Source organism: Pinus tabuliformis, chromosome 7 (assembly GCF_031772625.1).
Source record: "Pinus tabuliformis cultivar Carrire ecotype Pingquan chromosome 7, CPIR1, whole genome shotgun sequence".
NCBI lineage: Eukaryota > Viridiplantae > Streptophyta > Pinopsida > Pinales > Pinaceae > Pinus > Pinus tabuliformis.
In genome coordinates, this window is record NC_142293.1 from 890,260,480 (window position 1) to 890,277,210 (window position 16,731).

At 39.8% G+C, this 16,731-nt stretch overlaps 1 protein-coding gene across 1 annotated transcript; it reads right to left on the reverse strand.

Annotated features, from left to right (window-relative positions):
* Nucleotides 1–297: 297 nt before the first annotated feature.
* On the reverse strand, nucleotides 298–3,531 carry LOC149250464 (uncharacterized). Its single transcript, XM_089453658.1, has 2 exons — nucleotides 2,188–3,531; nucleotides 298–2,052 (listed from the first exon to the last, which is right to left on the reverse strand). The coding sequence occupies exons 1-2, from the start codon at nucleotides 3,529–3,531 to the stop codon at nucleotides 298–300; spliced, it is 3,099 nt and encodes a 1,032-aa protein (XP_089309784.1).
* Between the last annotated feature and the right edge of the window lie 13,200 nt (nucleotides 3,532–16,731).

A 16,731-nucleotide genomic window follows, 5' to 3' on the forward strand; every position in this document is an offset into this window, starting at 1 on the left:
GTCCAAGATTCTCTTAAGGTGCTTTACTTCTCTTACCGTTGGTTCTCCAAACATCATAATATCATCAACGAATTGTTGATGAGTTAGAGGCAGATTGTTTCCCCATATTTTCAGACCTTTTATCCTGTTTGCTGCTCTCTCTTGTTTGATGAATCGACCCAGACCTTCAGCGGCTAGAATAAATAGAAACGGGGACAAAGGGTCTCCCTGTCGAATGCCTCTAGAGGCGTTGAAGGTTTTTGTGGGGCTTCCATTAACTAGGATAGAAAAGTGAGGAGAAGAAATCAGATTATGTATCTAGGCAATCCATCTCTGGTGAAAACCAAATCTTTCCAGGACTGTTTCCAAGTATTTCCAATTTAATCTGTCATAAGCCTTTGACAAATCTAATTTGATCATCTTTCCTTTTTGCTTTTTAACTTTTAGGGAATGGATAACTTCCTGAGTAACAACTAGGCCATCGAGGATCTGCCTGCCTTCCACAAAACCTGTTTGTTCAGCCGAAATTAAATTGTCCAAGAGGGGTTTTAATCTCTTGGCAATCAGGGATGTAATCATCTTGTAAATGACATTACACAGTGCTATCGGTCTAAAGCCATTAGCATCTTCTAGATTGTCTCCCTTAGGAATGAGGGCATAAAAAGTAGAATTAAGAGCAGGCCATACCTTTTGGTTCATCCTTGATTCTTCCACTAGATCCAGAATCTCCCTTCCCAAGAAGTGCCAGCCTGCCTGGTAAAAGTCCACCGTGTAGCCATCTGGTCCAGGAGCTGTCCCTTTCTTCATTGCTTTCACAACTTCCTCAAGCTCTTCTAAGGTCACAGCCCTCATCAGCGCTTTGTTTTGGTCCTCAGTAACCAGTCTGGGGATAGCCGAGCAGATCTCCTGAATGGCTCTCGTTCTGTCAGCTTGAGGTTCTGTTAAAATTTCTTTGTGGTGATCCATTAGGACTTGTTCAATCTCAGTCTGCTCCACCACTCTTTCCCCATTCTTGTCTTTGATCGATAGAATCCTATTACCCTGTCTATGCTTGATCATAGCCTGATGGAAGAATTTAGTGTTTCTTTCCCCCTCCCTTAGCCATTTTATCCTTGATTTTTGTCGCCACAAAATCTCCTCTTGCTTCCGTCTCTCTTCCAATCTGCCAAGGATTTCCCCTTCCCTGTTTATGCTTTCCTCTGTTCTACCTTCCAAAATCATCTTCTGCTGAAGATCCTCCATTTCCCCTTCTAGTTTTTGCTTATCTTCCAGAATGTTACCAAACTCCTCTTTGTTCCATTTTTTTATTTTTCCTTTCAGCTCTTTCAGTTTTAGTTGGAACGTATGCATTTTACCTCTGCCCTGAACAGTACATTGTTTCCACCATTCCTCTACTTTCTTGATGAATTCAGGATCCCTCAGCCAGAAGGCTTCAAATCTGAAGGGCCTTTTCCCCTGATTCCTCTTGATATCAACCTCTAATCGAATCGGCCAGTGGTCAGATCCCAGTGATGGAATGATCTTAGCTTCCACAAAAACATCTTTATTCATGATGGCTTCAGAAACTAGGAATCTATCCAATCTTGAAGCAATTTGGTTTTTCCCTCCTCTTCTATTGTTCCAGGTACAAATCCCATTAATGGTCTGGATATCAACAAGCCGTAGTTCCTCTATCATTTCATTGAATCTGTCCATGAAGTGGTCCATCTTCCTAACCCCTCCTTTTTTCTCTTCTAAGGATCTGATCAAATTGAAGTCGCCTCCAATGATCCAAGCAGCTTCAGAGTAAAGTCTACGGATCGTTTTAATACTGTTTATGAAATTCTCTTTTGCCCCAGGAGAAGGGGGGCCGTAAACCCCTGAAATGACCACCTGTTCCTTGGTTCCTACTATCCTACCCAGACCAGTGAGGATTCCACTCATGCTGGTCCAACTATCTAAGATGATTTCATTCGGATTCCACAGAACTGCAATACCTCCTGCAGAACCGATTGCATCTTGCCCTATCACTTGATATTGCAATCTGCTTTTTTCTATTATTTCTTCAAGCTGCTTAACCAAAATCTTTGTCTCCTGTAAAATCATGATGCTAGGCTTTTCTTTTTTCAGCTTATCCTTCATATACCTTTGTTTACCTTTACTATTCAAACCCCTAATATTCCAACTAATAACTATCATTTAAAACTTTTGGAAGGAGGGAAAGAATACCTCAGACAGAGGTATCACCTTACCTGAGTTTATCAACGTTTCTCCCACCGTCTGAATAGCTTCACTCATTGTTTTCCGGCCTCTTTTCCTGTTGTTTTTGCCAGAGCCGCCCATTCCCGTCGCTTCATTCCCCTGTTCACTGCCGGTCATTACTGGTTTATCCGGGTGTTCCCCTTTTCTCTCCTTGTATTTCTGGAATACCTCCTTGTACAACTGTTTTTGTTTTTCAGGTATGAACCTGTTGTCAAGATACTTCCATTCCTGGATTAATCTTCTCATGATTTTCTCCTCTTCAGCTTCGCTTTCAGGTTGGTTTTCCACTTCCATCTGAGATTCCATTTCTGTTTCTTCTATCTTCTCCTCCGGTCGTTCTCTGCTGGTTTTGTTCAGGTTCTTTTCCTTTCCTTTCTCCTCTCCGGCGATTTCCATAGGGGTATTCCCCGGGTCCTCATCGTCCTCCAAGTTTACTTCGTATTCCTCATTTTCGCTCTGCAGTACCTGAAACTTGTTTTGATTGTTTCTTTGGCTGGGTTTCTCCTGAGATTGGGTTTTTGGTCCCTCTTTATTCTGCCTCTTCTTCCTTGTAACCTGCTGAAAACCTCTCTCCGATTCCTCCATTCTCTCAGTACTTCTCTGATGATCCGCTTGGCTTTTCTTAGACTCTTCCTCTTTATTCAGTGGGCATTGCCTATATAAGTGGCCATATTCATGGCAGTTACGACATCTGAAGGGGATGTGTTCGTAATCGATTGGCTGCTTCCAAACCTCATCGTGATACTCCACTTCAACGTTTTCCGGGAGGGGTTCTGCCAGATTCATGTATACACAAATCCTCGCATAAGCATTATATTTACCTCGTTTCATGGCCTCTGCAATTTTAACAAAGCTCCCAATCGTGTTCCCTATTCCTTCCAAAATATCAGGGTCCCAGAATTCATCAGGAAGCCCAAACAGGCGAACCCAGACTGGTGCATCAAGTAGTTTTTCCTTTTCTGGGCTGTATCTCTCCTCCCAATATTTCATGAACAGGCCTGCATTGTTCAAGAAATATGGCCCTTCCTCAAAGATCATGTTCTTATCTTCCAGATTCGTAAAGATTGCTGTGAAAAAACCCTGGGCTCCCAATTTGAGATCCACATGTCCTTTAGGTCTCCATCTCTGATCAATCCATCTGTATAGCTCCTTCTCTGAAGGCCAGTACCCTATGAACTTACATATTAGGGCGTGGTCTTTCATGTAACAGTTATATTCTTCCAATTTGTTGCAGGGAATGACATACCTTGGCTGTTTTTGTGCCCTAGGTAGACATTTTCCTCTCATTCTTTTCTGCCACAGGTTGCCCATTACTGGGACATGACTTTCCCTCTCGTTATGCTGAACACCACCTGTGCTTGTCTCGCCTATTACCACGTTTTTGAAGGAGGGGATCTCTCCCCCCCCCCCGGCTCTCCCATTTCGCTCAGGGCGTATTTTTAGGGTTAAAACCCAGCTCTGCCGCTGAGGTCTTCGAAGACTGAAACGCGCTTACCACGAGGATTCGCTGCCCAAGCGGATCAGAATCCGCCTTCCACAATCTGATCCCTGCTATTGCCTCTGTCAACGCTGTCCGGCTGCGCAGGCCCTAGCGCGCATCGTTCCTCTCTCCTCCAATATAATCTTAATTTAAATAATTGAGCTAAATATATAAAAATAATGATATTGTTTGTCTGTTTTTTTATTTATTTTAAATCTTGAACTAATTAAAATATACATATTAACCATTTAATTATAATTTAAATAATTAAATATATTAAGTAAATAAATTAAAATTCTAGAAAAATAATGACTTTTGACTAGACTAAGAATAAATAAATATCTACAAATATAAAAATAAAGGATTATAACATACTCCATAGATTGAGGCTAGGGTTAAGGGAGACATTAATCAATGAGAAAATTGATTAAATATAATTTGCTAAGTCAAAATTGGAATATAGAAAATTAAGGTTCATAAAATTATAAACTAAAGAATTAATTTATTCTTAATTTAAATAATAGAGGTAAATAAATATAAATAGATATTGATATTATTTTAATTTAATCTTCAATTAATTAAAATTAAAGAAAAAAGTTTTTAATTTTTTAGAAATAATTTAAATAATCAAATATATATAAAATTATAGATTAAAATCCTAGAGCAATAATTTAGACTTGATCAAGAATAAGTAAATATAAGTAAATGGATTTTAACTCACTCCATAAATTGAGGCTAGTGACAATAATTAAAATAAGGGAAACATTATTCTTATAAGAAAATCAACCAAATGTAACCTCTTAAGTAAAAGGAAAAAAAAAAAAAAAAAATAGAATTAATGAAATTATAAAATAAAGAAGGAGAAGGGAAAGAAAGGAGAATCAATAAACTCTAGGGGGAGAAATCAAAAGAAACCCAAATCAAAGAAAAAAAACTGAAAAAACCTATAGACTGAGAAGGAGAAAAAAAAAATTAAGAGGAAAGGGCAGGAATCCAACTGCTACTAATTTTCGATTTGTCATCTCTATTTAGATTACTTGGTCTCCTCTCAATTTCAATGGCTTCCCTAAACTTACGATGATGAAAATGAGAAACCTTGGTAATAAGCCGATCCTCGCATGCTTGATGTCAGTTGAGCATTCCTTAATCCTCTTATTAATAAACCAATCAATTTCGCTAATATATGAGGTTCAACAAGAACATGGGATGGTATAAACATCTTTCGTATCCCTTGGAGGTTACATTTGGTTGATTCTCTTATAAGAATAATGTTTCCCTTATTTTAATTATAGTTAATAGTCTCAATTTATGGAGTGGGTCAAAATCCATTTATCTATTTATATTTATTTATTTACCTATTCTTAGTCAGGTCTAAATTATTGCTCTAGGATTTTAATTTGTATTTTTATATATATTTGAATATTTAAATTATTACAAAAATATTAAAATCTTTTTTCTTTAATTTTAATTAAGTTAAGATTAAATTAAAGTAATATCAATATTTATTTATATTCATTTATCTCTATTATTTCGATTAAAATTAAATTAATTCTTCATTTTATAATTTTATGAATCTTAATTTTCTATATTCCAACTTCGACATAGGAGGTTATATTTAATTAATTTTCTCATTGATTAATGTCTCCCTTAATCCAATCGAGTATGGTATAATCCTTTATTTTTATATTTGTAGATATTTATTTATTCTTAGTCTAGTCAAAAGTTATTATTTTTCTAGGATTTTAATTTATTTACTTATATATATTTAATTATTTAAATTATAACTAAATGGTTAATAAATAAAAAATAGTTCAAGAATTAAATATATATATATATATATATATATATATATATATATATATATATATATATATATATATATATATATTTTTTTATACGTTTAGCTCAATTATTTAAATTAAGATTATATTAATTCTTCCCCTATTTTTACCTAGTCAAATGTAGTTGTTTCCTTATAGTCATTAGTAAGGTCTATCTTTCTATTTAACCTGTTGCCATGATCTGAGTATTCATCTTGTCCTCATGATGAACGACACTATTTGGTTCGAAACGAGTCGACCAATCTTTTCTAATGTGATTTCTACCGAAAGTGTTTCAAATATTCAAGATATGGATAACATAAACCTAAATTTGATTATAATTTTAATATAATTTAATTATAATATTAATATAATATAACCCGGATGCGGGTGATTTTCATGCTCATTAATGGTGACAATTAAGAGTGACGGTGTTCATCCCTGCCAGCTGCTGGCCAGTGCTATTCTCCAAGCCCATACTTGGCTCATGCTAGCTCACATAAGGCGCGAGCAGGTCTGCCTACAGATTGAATTTAATGTTCACATTGGCCGAGACAAGGCAGCTGTTGGTTTAGTTATGGAGCATTCGGCCTTCAAACCCATTGTTTGCTCCCTGTTCTCTAACCTCTGCCCATCCAATGTAGGAATCCTTTGCAGCAGAACGGTTTTAAGCAATTGTTGTTAGCTCCTGTTGGCTTTTGATTTTGGAATTGGATGGTGTTTCTCCCATTTTTAGCCTTGCTCTCTGAGCCCTTCTCTGGATCTCTCTGTGTAGTCTCGGCTCCCCCCTAAAGTTTCCAGTGCTTCCGAGCTTTCCCCTCGCCACTCAGCCATGGTGCGTCATCGCATGAGAAGCCGCCATGGAGGGTGCCGTGGTGGTCACTGGTGGGCTCCAGTATTGCAGCAATAATGTTGCAACTCCTGGGACTCCCTTCTTTACTCTTATCAACCCAGTAGTTCGTAACAAACTTGGAAGCGACGGTGTTGTATGCACAAGTACTAGCTCTTGCCGTAGCTGTCACTTGGTCAGCTGGCACAAGTCCGCTAGGAGCTTAAGCCAACTTCTATGAGCTCTGAGAAGAAGCTTTCTAACTGATGGATGGAAGCTAACTCAAAGGAGGCTAATCTATTTGCAGAAAGAGACTGAAAAGCTAAAAGGAAACACAAACCCTAGCAAACCCTAATTTTACCAACTAATCCTACTGATGCGGGAAAGAGGATGAAAGCTACTGAAGGAGATGCCATTGACTTCTGAGAAGGTGAAATGCATGTGTCTAAGCTACTTCTACAGTAAAATCTGGAAAAAAAAAAAAACTTCTTTTTGTATTTTTGAGTAAAGTGTCAGAATTGTCACGCATGTGCTTTAACTGGTTTTTGACTGTGCAGAGGTGGATTGGCGAGAGGAAATGCTTGCAAGAGGTTGGGAAGGTTAGAAGAGGGCCTAAGGGGTCCCTAGCACCCTTCCAGAGAGTTTCACTGAGTTTGGCTATCAAGAAACCGCTTCCGTGAGCTTCTACAGGAAGTCTGCAGGGGTTCTACAGGATGTTCAAAAATGGGATTTTGGAGGGTGGATGGAGAGAGAAAGGTGGAGAAGTGAGTATGGGGGTAGGATAAGGGTGTGAGGAGGTCTAGGACTTGGTGGATGGACCTGAGGAGAGATGAGGATGGTTGGATTTGTTCAAGGAGGAGTGGAGCAATGTTGCACAAAAATATGGAAACTAGGTCAAAGTGAGGGAACGTAACAAATGTGAGGCAAGAATCCGAGTTAGGGGATGGAGCAGATGGGATTGATGGAGTACGCGTAAATGGAGAGGTGTTACAGGTGCTTTGCAAGTTACTTCTCAAACTGAACAAACAATGACTTGGAAAACCAATGACCTAGCTACTTTATTCTAATCTGGCCTAACTAACAGCGAAGGAAATGAACAGAAGTTTTTTTGCAATGAAATCACGTGAAATAGTTATGCAAACTGAGCAATCACGAATCTGAACGCTTAACCACAACTGGTATCAACTTCTGCAAATGAGAATCTAACACTAATGATTGCATGGTGAGGCAAAGACAGTGTTTTTGTTGGCAGCAAGGTCACCTTTGTCCCAACTCATGATCCCACTAAGGTAGAGGTGAGATCAGAGGTGCTTGATGGCCTTTATCTGAATATCTTCTCCGTTATTAACCTATCAACTCAATCTGAACATAAAAAGCCTTTCTAATCATCAACAATGACCTAGGTAACCAGCAAGATTTTAATCTACTTAACAGAAATTATTTTGCAAAGACATAAAAAGCAAATAACAATACATAAAGGAAGCCTTGGCACTTGGGTTGGGCCCAACCCCAAGAGCTATAGGCTCCTAAGAAAAACTTAGAACTGATGCCAAGTAAAGCTGCTCTTCATTACTCAAAAATAATCATGTCACAAGAAAGTTATACAGCAGTAGCTACAAAAATGAGCTGAGACAATGATAGCACTATAGTGCAAAACCCAACAGTTCCAAAAGTAAACTACGAAGGCTGAAGCCTTCCTATTTATGCACTACGAGGGTCCTAGCAGCCCTCCTTAACTCAAGGGGCTCGGCTGTTCAAACTTCCAGTAAACATTCACTCTTCACAAAGCTGCTCGGCTGCCTTTAGGATTCGTTTTGGTGGCCTGCTGAGCTCCGAGTTGAGGGTGGTGTCACATGGAATAAGTCGATCTTGCGGACAAGATAGACCTTCCTAGAATCTAAAGAAGACCTAATGACAAGAAAACCAATCACACACTATCTTTCTCTAAATATGCTTTTATAAACAAAGGCAAACAAGTGTTTTAGGGCCTACCTTAGGTCCAACGCAAGTTTGTGGAAGCCTTCACTCCTTCGATCCAAATGAGCTCCTTTGTTGCGAATCTGCAAACAAATTAAATAGCACCTGAAAAGCCAATATCATAAAACATATTTAACATGAAAGTCAAGGAATTCATGAAACAAATAACATGAGATACTTGTTGAGAAAAATGAGTTTGATTGTATTAATTCAAAAGAAGAAGAACTTTACAACCTGTGCCTTGACGCTATACAAGCTCCTCCCAGGGTCCAGCAAGAAGTCTCCTCTACTTTGACAAGTTTCCCTCTCTTCCCAATGAAGCCAAAAAGGTATGTGATCTCTCCTCTTAATCTAACCTAGGAAGTCTTAATTTCACCAGCATTTACCCTCAAAAATGTTCAGCTTCTAACCTCTCTAGCAACCAGCCCAATGCCTGAATTTATAGTGCAATGCAGGGAAGTTACTAGGTCCTCCTTCAAAGGGATAAAGCCCTCCTTCAAAGGGATAGCTCCTCTCATCAAGGGATTAGCTCCTTCTCTTTTGGGATGCATGAACCACCTAAGAGCGGCAAATCCACGTCAAAATTCCTTCTAGAATCATCTAGAATTAACCCAAAGTGAGTTTTTAGAATAAACTTGTGCCTTTTTGAATTTCACAGGGGTCCGCACCCACACCTTTAGGGACAGAGCGGACAGGTCCGCAGTTTTTGTAAACAGAAGGTGCGGAACCGCAGGTAACAGTGAGAGAAAGTGCGGAACCAGAGTTTCATTGATTTTTAATGTCTTTCTCTTATTTTCAAAGCCTGACTTGAAGAGCTGAGGTCTGAGACTTGCTTAGGAGGACAGTACAAGTGATGATAGACCCATACTGACTGCAAATAATCATAGTGACGATATTTTTGTGTAACAAATTGCCCCCTAAAGTGCGAAGTCTGTAGTAGATGAGGATTTCATTTATCATTTAGGAAGAGTGAAGTACTTTATCATTTCGAGGATCATCTTGTGGAGAGCCCGGTTGGAACCTGTAAAAACATTCAATGCAAGATATATATATGAGATCATATCATCGCTGAGGTAGGCATTCCCATACTCAGATTAAAACTGACTTAAAAAACTAACTACTGCTCTGATACAGGAATGATCTTGTAAAACATCACAAGTATAGACTCATGTGGACACAGTATGGACGCAGCCATCTGTTTATGAATAGTCCATTATATAATGAATACAAAATTCCTCGCAGCCTGGATTGTGGAAACTAGATCCAGGGTCTTCATTTCTGCTTCCCGAAACAGTACGATTCTATCCATGCGAATGAATGTGTTGATGTCGAACATGGTAGAAACCACTTGATTACCAGTCAATGATGTAAACTATTAACAAGTGTGAGAGAAACCACCAGTGATGTCAATGGCTCTCAAAGTACCCAGTACAATCCATGAGATGTGAATAAATGTGTTGATGTCGAACATGTCACGGAATCCTTTGATCGAAGGTCAATGATGCAACTTGTCGTCAAAGGCGAGAAACCTGCCATTGAGGCATGCAGATCCCAAGGTACTGACGATTTCTAGATCATCTTTCTAGATAATGAGCTGAAGTCGATAGAAAGCGATCCATCACAGGCAAGCCCACAACACGAAATCATAGATCAATTTGAAGAAATTTAGTTGCAAGGACTGGCTCAGGGATGGTCAAGATGGATGACAGATATTTTGCAAATGAATGGCTTATTGGCAGTGACCCCTTGAACACATAACGACACGATAGATGGCTCGGTGACAATTGACCCAAAGTTAATACCCAAAAACCGGTTGAAGACTTTCAATGTGGTTTGATCAACTGTTAGGCAAAGGATTTCCCAACCCAGGTGAATAAAAGTGTCGTGTTCAAGAGTGGTTACAAAGTATGACAAACAGGCTCATTTTTCTCTCTTTTCCCCCACCATTTCTGGCAAGTACCTCTTTATTTTTGACAAGCTTGAGGAGGATAACATTTGCTTGATTATAAGCTCACCCTTCGGATGAGTCCAACTTAGTTTAAATTCGAACCCTAAGAAGGAGTGGTTCGTTCCTGTTTGTAATTGAACAGGTCCTTTACTGTGAAATTTTAACGAGTCCAGTATAGGAGAAACTCGACGTTTTTCAATTTTAGAGAGTCTGAAAAAACTTAAGAAGACTCCAAGGTTGACCTTTTTCGTAAATTTGTGTCTCCCAAGCCCGAAAAATTATAAAATAATACTTGAGAGAACTGCTTGATCTTTTACGACCAAGGAGTACTTTTCATAATTAGTGCCCTTGATCCGAAAAATTAAAAAAGCGATCAATGACACGTCGTTTTATAACCAATATCGAATTTGAAACGAAAAAAATCCGGCAACCTTTTCATGTTTTTACGGTCAGAAAAGAGTTGTAAGTGGACCGTCTTTTAATTCCGTTTTAACGAGTTTAAAAGAAAAACTCGGCGATCTTTTCATGTTTCAGGAGTCAGAAAAGAGCTTAAAGGTGACTCTAAATGTTTTTCCGTCGAAAATGATAGATTTCGACTGAATAATCCATTATCCTGAATAAAAACGCAAACATTACTCATACCTGTTTGAAATGGATAAAAATGTCACAAAAATACCTTTCCAAAGTGAAACATAAACAAATTTGCAATTTATTTACTCAAAAAACTTATAAAAAGGGTCTTTGTCAATTCATTTTTACCGTTTGAGTTTTGGGTGAGAAAATAGTGCTTTTGTTCAGAAAACTTCCCGTGAAGATTGCGGAAAATCCAACCGTCGGAATCGAACACCGTCTTCTCCAGGTAATCCACATCATCCTACTCTTCATTTTTAACCATTTCATTTCTTGTTTTAGGCTTTCATTTTATTTTTTTGAGGGTTTTTAGGCTTAAAACCCGTGCGCGGGGGCCCGCAGGTGTACCACTGCTAGCCTACGGACCCCGACTTTTTCTCCATTGGGAAAAAGTCAGGGGTCCGCACCTTCCATGTAGACAAGGTGCGTACCCACGCACTGTGTCTAACCCGGAGGGTGCGGTCCCCGCCGCAAGGGTTTTTAACCCAAAATTTCTCAAAAATGGCCCAAACAAAATAATTTATAGCATCCTAATTTATCTTTTTACTTGATGCAGAGAGTACATCATGCTAGATTGGCGTGAACGAGAGCATGAGGACGTGGATGCTGCCGCATGGAATCATCAACCTTCGCTTGATGCTTTGAAGGCGTGCGGCTTGTACAAATTCTGGGTCATTCCTGGCATGAGGGCTCAGGTGGATTTCTTACAGTGGCTGGTTGACAGATGGAGCATACAGGACCAGTGCTTCTTCATTGGTGGCCACCAGCTCGAAATCGAGCCGGCAGACATATATTTCTTGACTGGTTTGCCTAAGAGAGGCGAAGACTTGACTCTATTCGGGGCTAGGCCAAGTGGCCAGTCTGTCGATAGCCTCAGGCTAGAGTTCTGCAACAGCCAGGCTAGAGACAAAGGGATAGACATAAAAACCATATCCCTTCCTGAACTCATGGTGATCACATATACTGTCACCAGACTTTGCGGGAGTGCCGCATTACATATTTCCACCGGATCCCAGATGCGTATGGCAGTTGACTGCTTTCGAGGCACCATCTTCAACCGGTGTGATGCTGTGTTGGCCAATGTGAAAGGCCAACTGACCAGGGCCAAGAACGAACAACTAAAGACCTTTGTTTATGGGGCTTTGGTTGTAAGTTTTGGTCTGGAGAGGGTTCCCATGTTGATCCCGCAGCACCTTACTGTTAGAGCTGGGCTTCCTCGAGAGCCCAAACTGATGCGATGGGTCGCAGTTATGGCTCGTCATCCGGACAAGAGGACAGGGGTTGCTCAATTCAAACCTGAGTATTTCCAATGGTTAGAAAACCATGTTTTTTCTATTTAGGACTTCCCTTACGCTGGGGTAGATTTTCGTGGTGATCCAGACATGGCTCTTCCACCAGGAGAGCAGTGGGATGACTCAGGTAAAATTATTTTCAACATTTTTCTTATTTAAATTTTTTTTATTATTTTTCCATTGTGCCAAAACTGATAGAAAAAGTTTCAAATGTAGATGTGGGTCCACAGCGACCAGCCGCTCTCCGACCTTACGAGAGGAAACAACCAGTTGCAGCCGCGCCAGCCCCACAGGACGAATCAGCAAAGGTTTTGGCCAAGTTGGAGGGTCATCTCGAGCGCTTGACAGGAGATATTCCGGAAACCACTATAGATGACATTCCTCGTCAACTTCAGCGCTATGTGATTGGGGTCCCAGGACCTTTTAGGAGGTTCCTTTGCAAGGTGGCCCGTGCAGTGGTTTCTTATCGAGATCATCACCAGTGATAGGATGATCGCCGATCATAAGGTGTTTTTCAACCTATGATCGAGGACGATGTATTTTTTGACACACTCCTATATATATATCACTATTACCGGCTTATCTTGTAAATCATGTTATGGAATGGTTTTAAATTTACATGTATGATTATTGCAAATGTCTACTTAACATTCGAGAAGCAATTGCATCTGCTAATGTATTTAAAGATCTTGGAATATGCTGATATTCAATATAATCAAATTCACGTTCCAAGAGACGCACTCTCAAAAATAATCTTAATAACACTAGATTTCTGATGGCATACACTCTATTAAGCTGTAATACAATGAGTTCAGAATCTAACCTCACTATAAAACTCCGAATCCCAAATGAAATAGATTCAGATAATAACTCAATCACTGCACTATACTCAGCAATGTTGTTCGTTGTTTGACCGAGGCTTACCCCATGCATAGATACTAACTCGTCAGAGGGCGAATAGATAACCCAAGTTGTAGAAGAAATGTTCCGTGTATTACGACAAGCACCATCAGCGAAACCAATGTATGTTTGGAGAGGCATCGACATCTGCAATATCAAGAGTAAAACCAAGATAAGCAGGAATAATGACGAAAAAATACTCTCTAAGCTAAGCACACTTTTTAAACTAAAACTCACCAGCTAGAAAGAAAAGCTATCCTAACTAAAAAATCTCCATACCCATCTTTTAAGCATAATACCTCTTCAGGTAAAGACCATTTCTGGGTTTACCTAAAGAGTCCCCGTCAAAGTCCACCAATTCATAGGCCCCTTTTGCTAGCTTTCGCTTGACAACATAGGGACCATGCCACAGAGGAACGAATTTTCCAGCGCCTAATTTATCATTAGCTTGATCGTAAACTAAGACTAGATCTCCTTCCGAAAAATTTCAAGGGGTCACATTTCGATCAGACTGAGCTTTCATACGTTTTGCGTGAGTCTCGATCGCCAATGCAGCATCACGTTGATTCTCATCTAATTGCACCAAGTATAACAAACACTTTTCCTCTTCAGAAGTGGCTGGAAGTAATTCGATGGCCATTTGCAGTGACGGGATTTCGCATTCAATGGGTAACACAGCTTCCAGACCATAGACTAGTTGGAAAGGAGTGAACCCTGTTGATGTTTTTATTGAAGTTCGGTATGCCCAAAGCACTGAAAATAGCATGTTATGCCAATTCGACCGATGAATCCCAATGATTCTTCGGATCATGATGACTAAAACTTTGTTGATGGATTCAACCAGACCATTAGCTTGTGGATAATAATGGGTTGAACTATCGTGACGCAAACCAAGCTGGCCTGTAAGTTCGGTCATCATAACGTTTCGAAAATGACGCCCATGATCAGTGATTATCACTTGTGGGACACCAAACCTAGCAATTATATGATTGAACACGAAAATTGCAGCTTTCTTGTCGTCTGCCTCAAATGTAGGCATCGCCTCGGCCCACTTGGTAAAATAATCTACCGCAAGGATGATATACGCATGCCCCCCGGCCGAGTGAGGGTTACATGTAATAAAATCGATACCCCATTTGGAAAAAGGGCCAACGGAAATTATAGGGTGGAGAGGAGCAAGTGGAGCGCGCATCTTTCGATCAAAAATTTGGCAGTTGTGGCATTTTCGGACCGCAGTAATACAATCTTTAAAAAAAGACGGTCAGAAGGCCAGCGAGCAATATCTTTTGGGCTGTGGCATACCCAGACATATGACCGCCACACGCTCCAGAGTGACAGTCATTTAGAACCCTTTCAGCTTCCTCGTGAGTTAAGCAACGTCGAAAAATAGAGTTCACCCCACGGCGATAAAGAGTATCTCCAATAATCTTGTATTGTTGGCACTGGAATCGAATTTTCCAACGTTCTGACCTTGAAATTTCTGGCCGAAAGGATTGGGTCTGGAGATAAACGATGATATCCCCATACCACAGATCTAAAGTGCTGATTAGAAATAAGGATTCGTCCGCAATGGGCTCCTCCACCACAGTTTCCGTGTCAGCACGCGGGAAGTCACACATTAATTCCGCAAAAACTAAAGATTTCTTAGACTTAGATTTTTCAAATTCCAAGTCGAACTCCTGCAGGATGACGATCCATTTAGAGTACTTGCCCCCTAGCAATTGCTTGGTCAAAATGTAGATCATAGGGTTGCAATCCGAAATCACTGTAGTTTTACATAGTAAAATGTAGTGACGAAAACGTTGGACAGCTTGAACAACTGCCAATGCCAATTTCTCCACATGTGAGTATATTTAGCTCAGTTGGATTTAAAGTTCAACTAAGGTAATATATCACGTGCTCAGTTCTGAATTCATCTTCCTGAACTAAGACCATTCCAATGGTGGAATGAGAGGCGGCGAGATACAAGAAGTAATCCTGGTTGTAGTTGGGAGGATGCAATAACGATGCATGGGTCAACGCGTGTTTGAGTGCATCAAAAGATTTCTGAGCTATCTCATCCCAATAGAATGGAGTATTATGTTTCAACAACCGGGTAAAACCCTTTGTAACCTCGGTGTAGTTAGGAATGAATCGTCGTAAAAAGTTTGCTTTCCCTTGCAAACTTTGGAGTTAGCGAAGACTCGAAGGAGGAGGCAATTTGACGATAGCTTCGACCTTCGAGGGATTGATGCAAATGCCGGCTTTCGAAACTACAAACCCCAGCAATCGACCCGTTTCTATACAGAAGACACATTTGTGTGGGTTCAACCGAATCTGATAATGCCTACACCTCATAAAGATTGCTCGTAAATGGACGAGGTGATCTGCTCGATGTAATGAATGAGCAGGCAAGTCATCGAGATAGGGTTGCACAATGTGCTTGATGTCATGAAATGCATAAGACATGACCCTTTGAAAAGTTGCTCCGACATTCTTGAGCCCAAAAGGTAACTTGAAATAAGCAAATGTCCCCCATCGACAAATGAAAGCCGTTTTTGGTGATCGGCAGGTAGAATATTGATTTGATTGTATCCGGAAAAACCATCCATAAAGGAGAATATTTCGCTACCGGCACAATCATCAATGATTTGATCGATATAGGGAGTTGGGTAATTGTCCTTTGGACAGGCTCGATTAATGTACCTATAATCGATGCATATTCTTATTGTTCCTTGCTTTTTGTTAACCGGAAAAATATTCGATACCCAATCCGTTAACAGAATCGGATAAATGAAACCTACTTTGAGTAATTTTTCAACTTCTGCTTTAATGCAGCAGCTTTTCTTGGGTGAATCTGACGCAAACGTTGCCGGACGGTTTTAGCGTCCGGGTAAGTCTTTATTTCATGAACAACAATCGCGGGATCAATTCCTAGCATTTCCTCATAGGACCAAGCAAACACGTCGCGAAATTCTTGAATAGGGCCTTATATATTTGAATTTCGTCGTCTATACACGAGGCACCTATATGAATGTTCTCAACAATTCCAGGCTTAACCGAAATGTCAATTGGAATAGTTCGAGAGATGTTTCCGAAAATTTAACTCTTAATCGGGATGTTTCATTGGATTCTGAGGTTCCTTGACATATTCAGTTGTAAATATTGATGAAAAATCATTTTCAAAACGATCATTCTCGGGTAAAAATGAAGATCTGTGATGGAGATCTTCCCATGGTAAATCATCTACACATAGGATTTCACGAATTTTTTCATCAGAGTGAACAAGTTCAGAAAACGTGATTGAATCCGAGCATGACGTGAAAAGTTATTCTTCACGGACCACATTCATTAGGTCGATTTCGGTTGAAAATGGGTCAGTAAACGATTGCACAGCCTCATACGCGATTTCATATGGACTCAAAGGCATGACATTACCAAATGAGTCTATCTCAGATTCAGAAGGAACGATCCAAGGATCATCATAAACAATGGTGTCTAACGTAATCATATGAATGGTTGCAAATGAATACGATGCGTTGATCGGAGGAAAAGGAAAAGTTCCCAGTAAACCGGCATCTTTAACTAGTCCTACTCCAACATCCTTATACGGGATAGTCGTTTTACCGACATGCTGAATACTTTTAGAAGAGGCT

Excerpts from the sequence above, each read along its gene's own strand:
- LOC149250464 (XM_089453658.1), bottom strand. The coding sequence starts at position 3,531 with ATGGGCAACCTGTGGCAGAAAAGAATGAGAGGAAAATGTCTACCTAGG. Across the intron at positions 2,053-2,187 it reads AGGTGATACCTCTGTCTGAG|GAGACAAAGATTTTGGTTAA; the intron begins GTATTCTTTCCC and ends ATGATTTTACAG.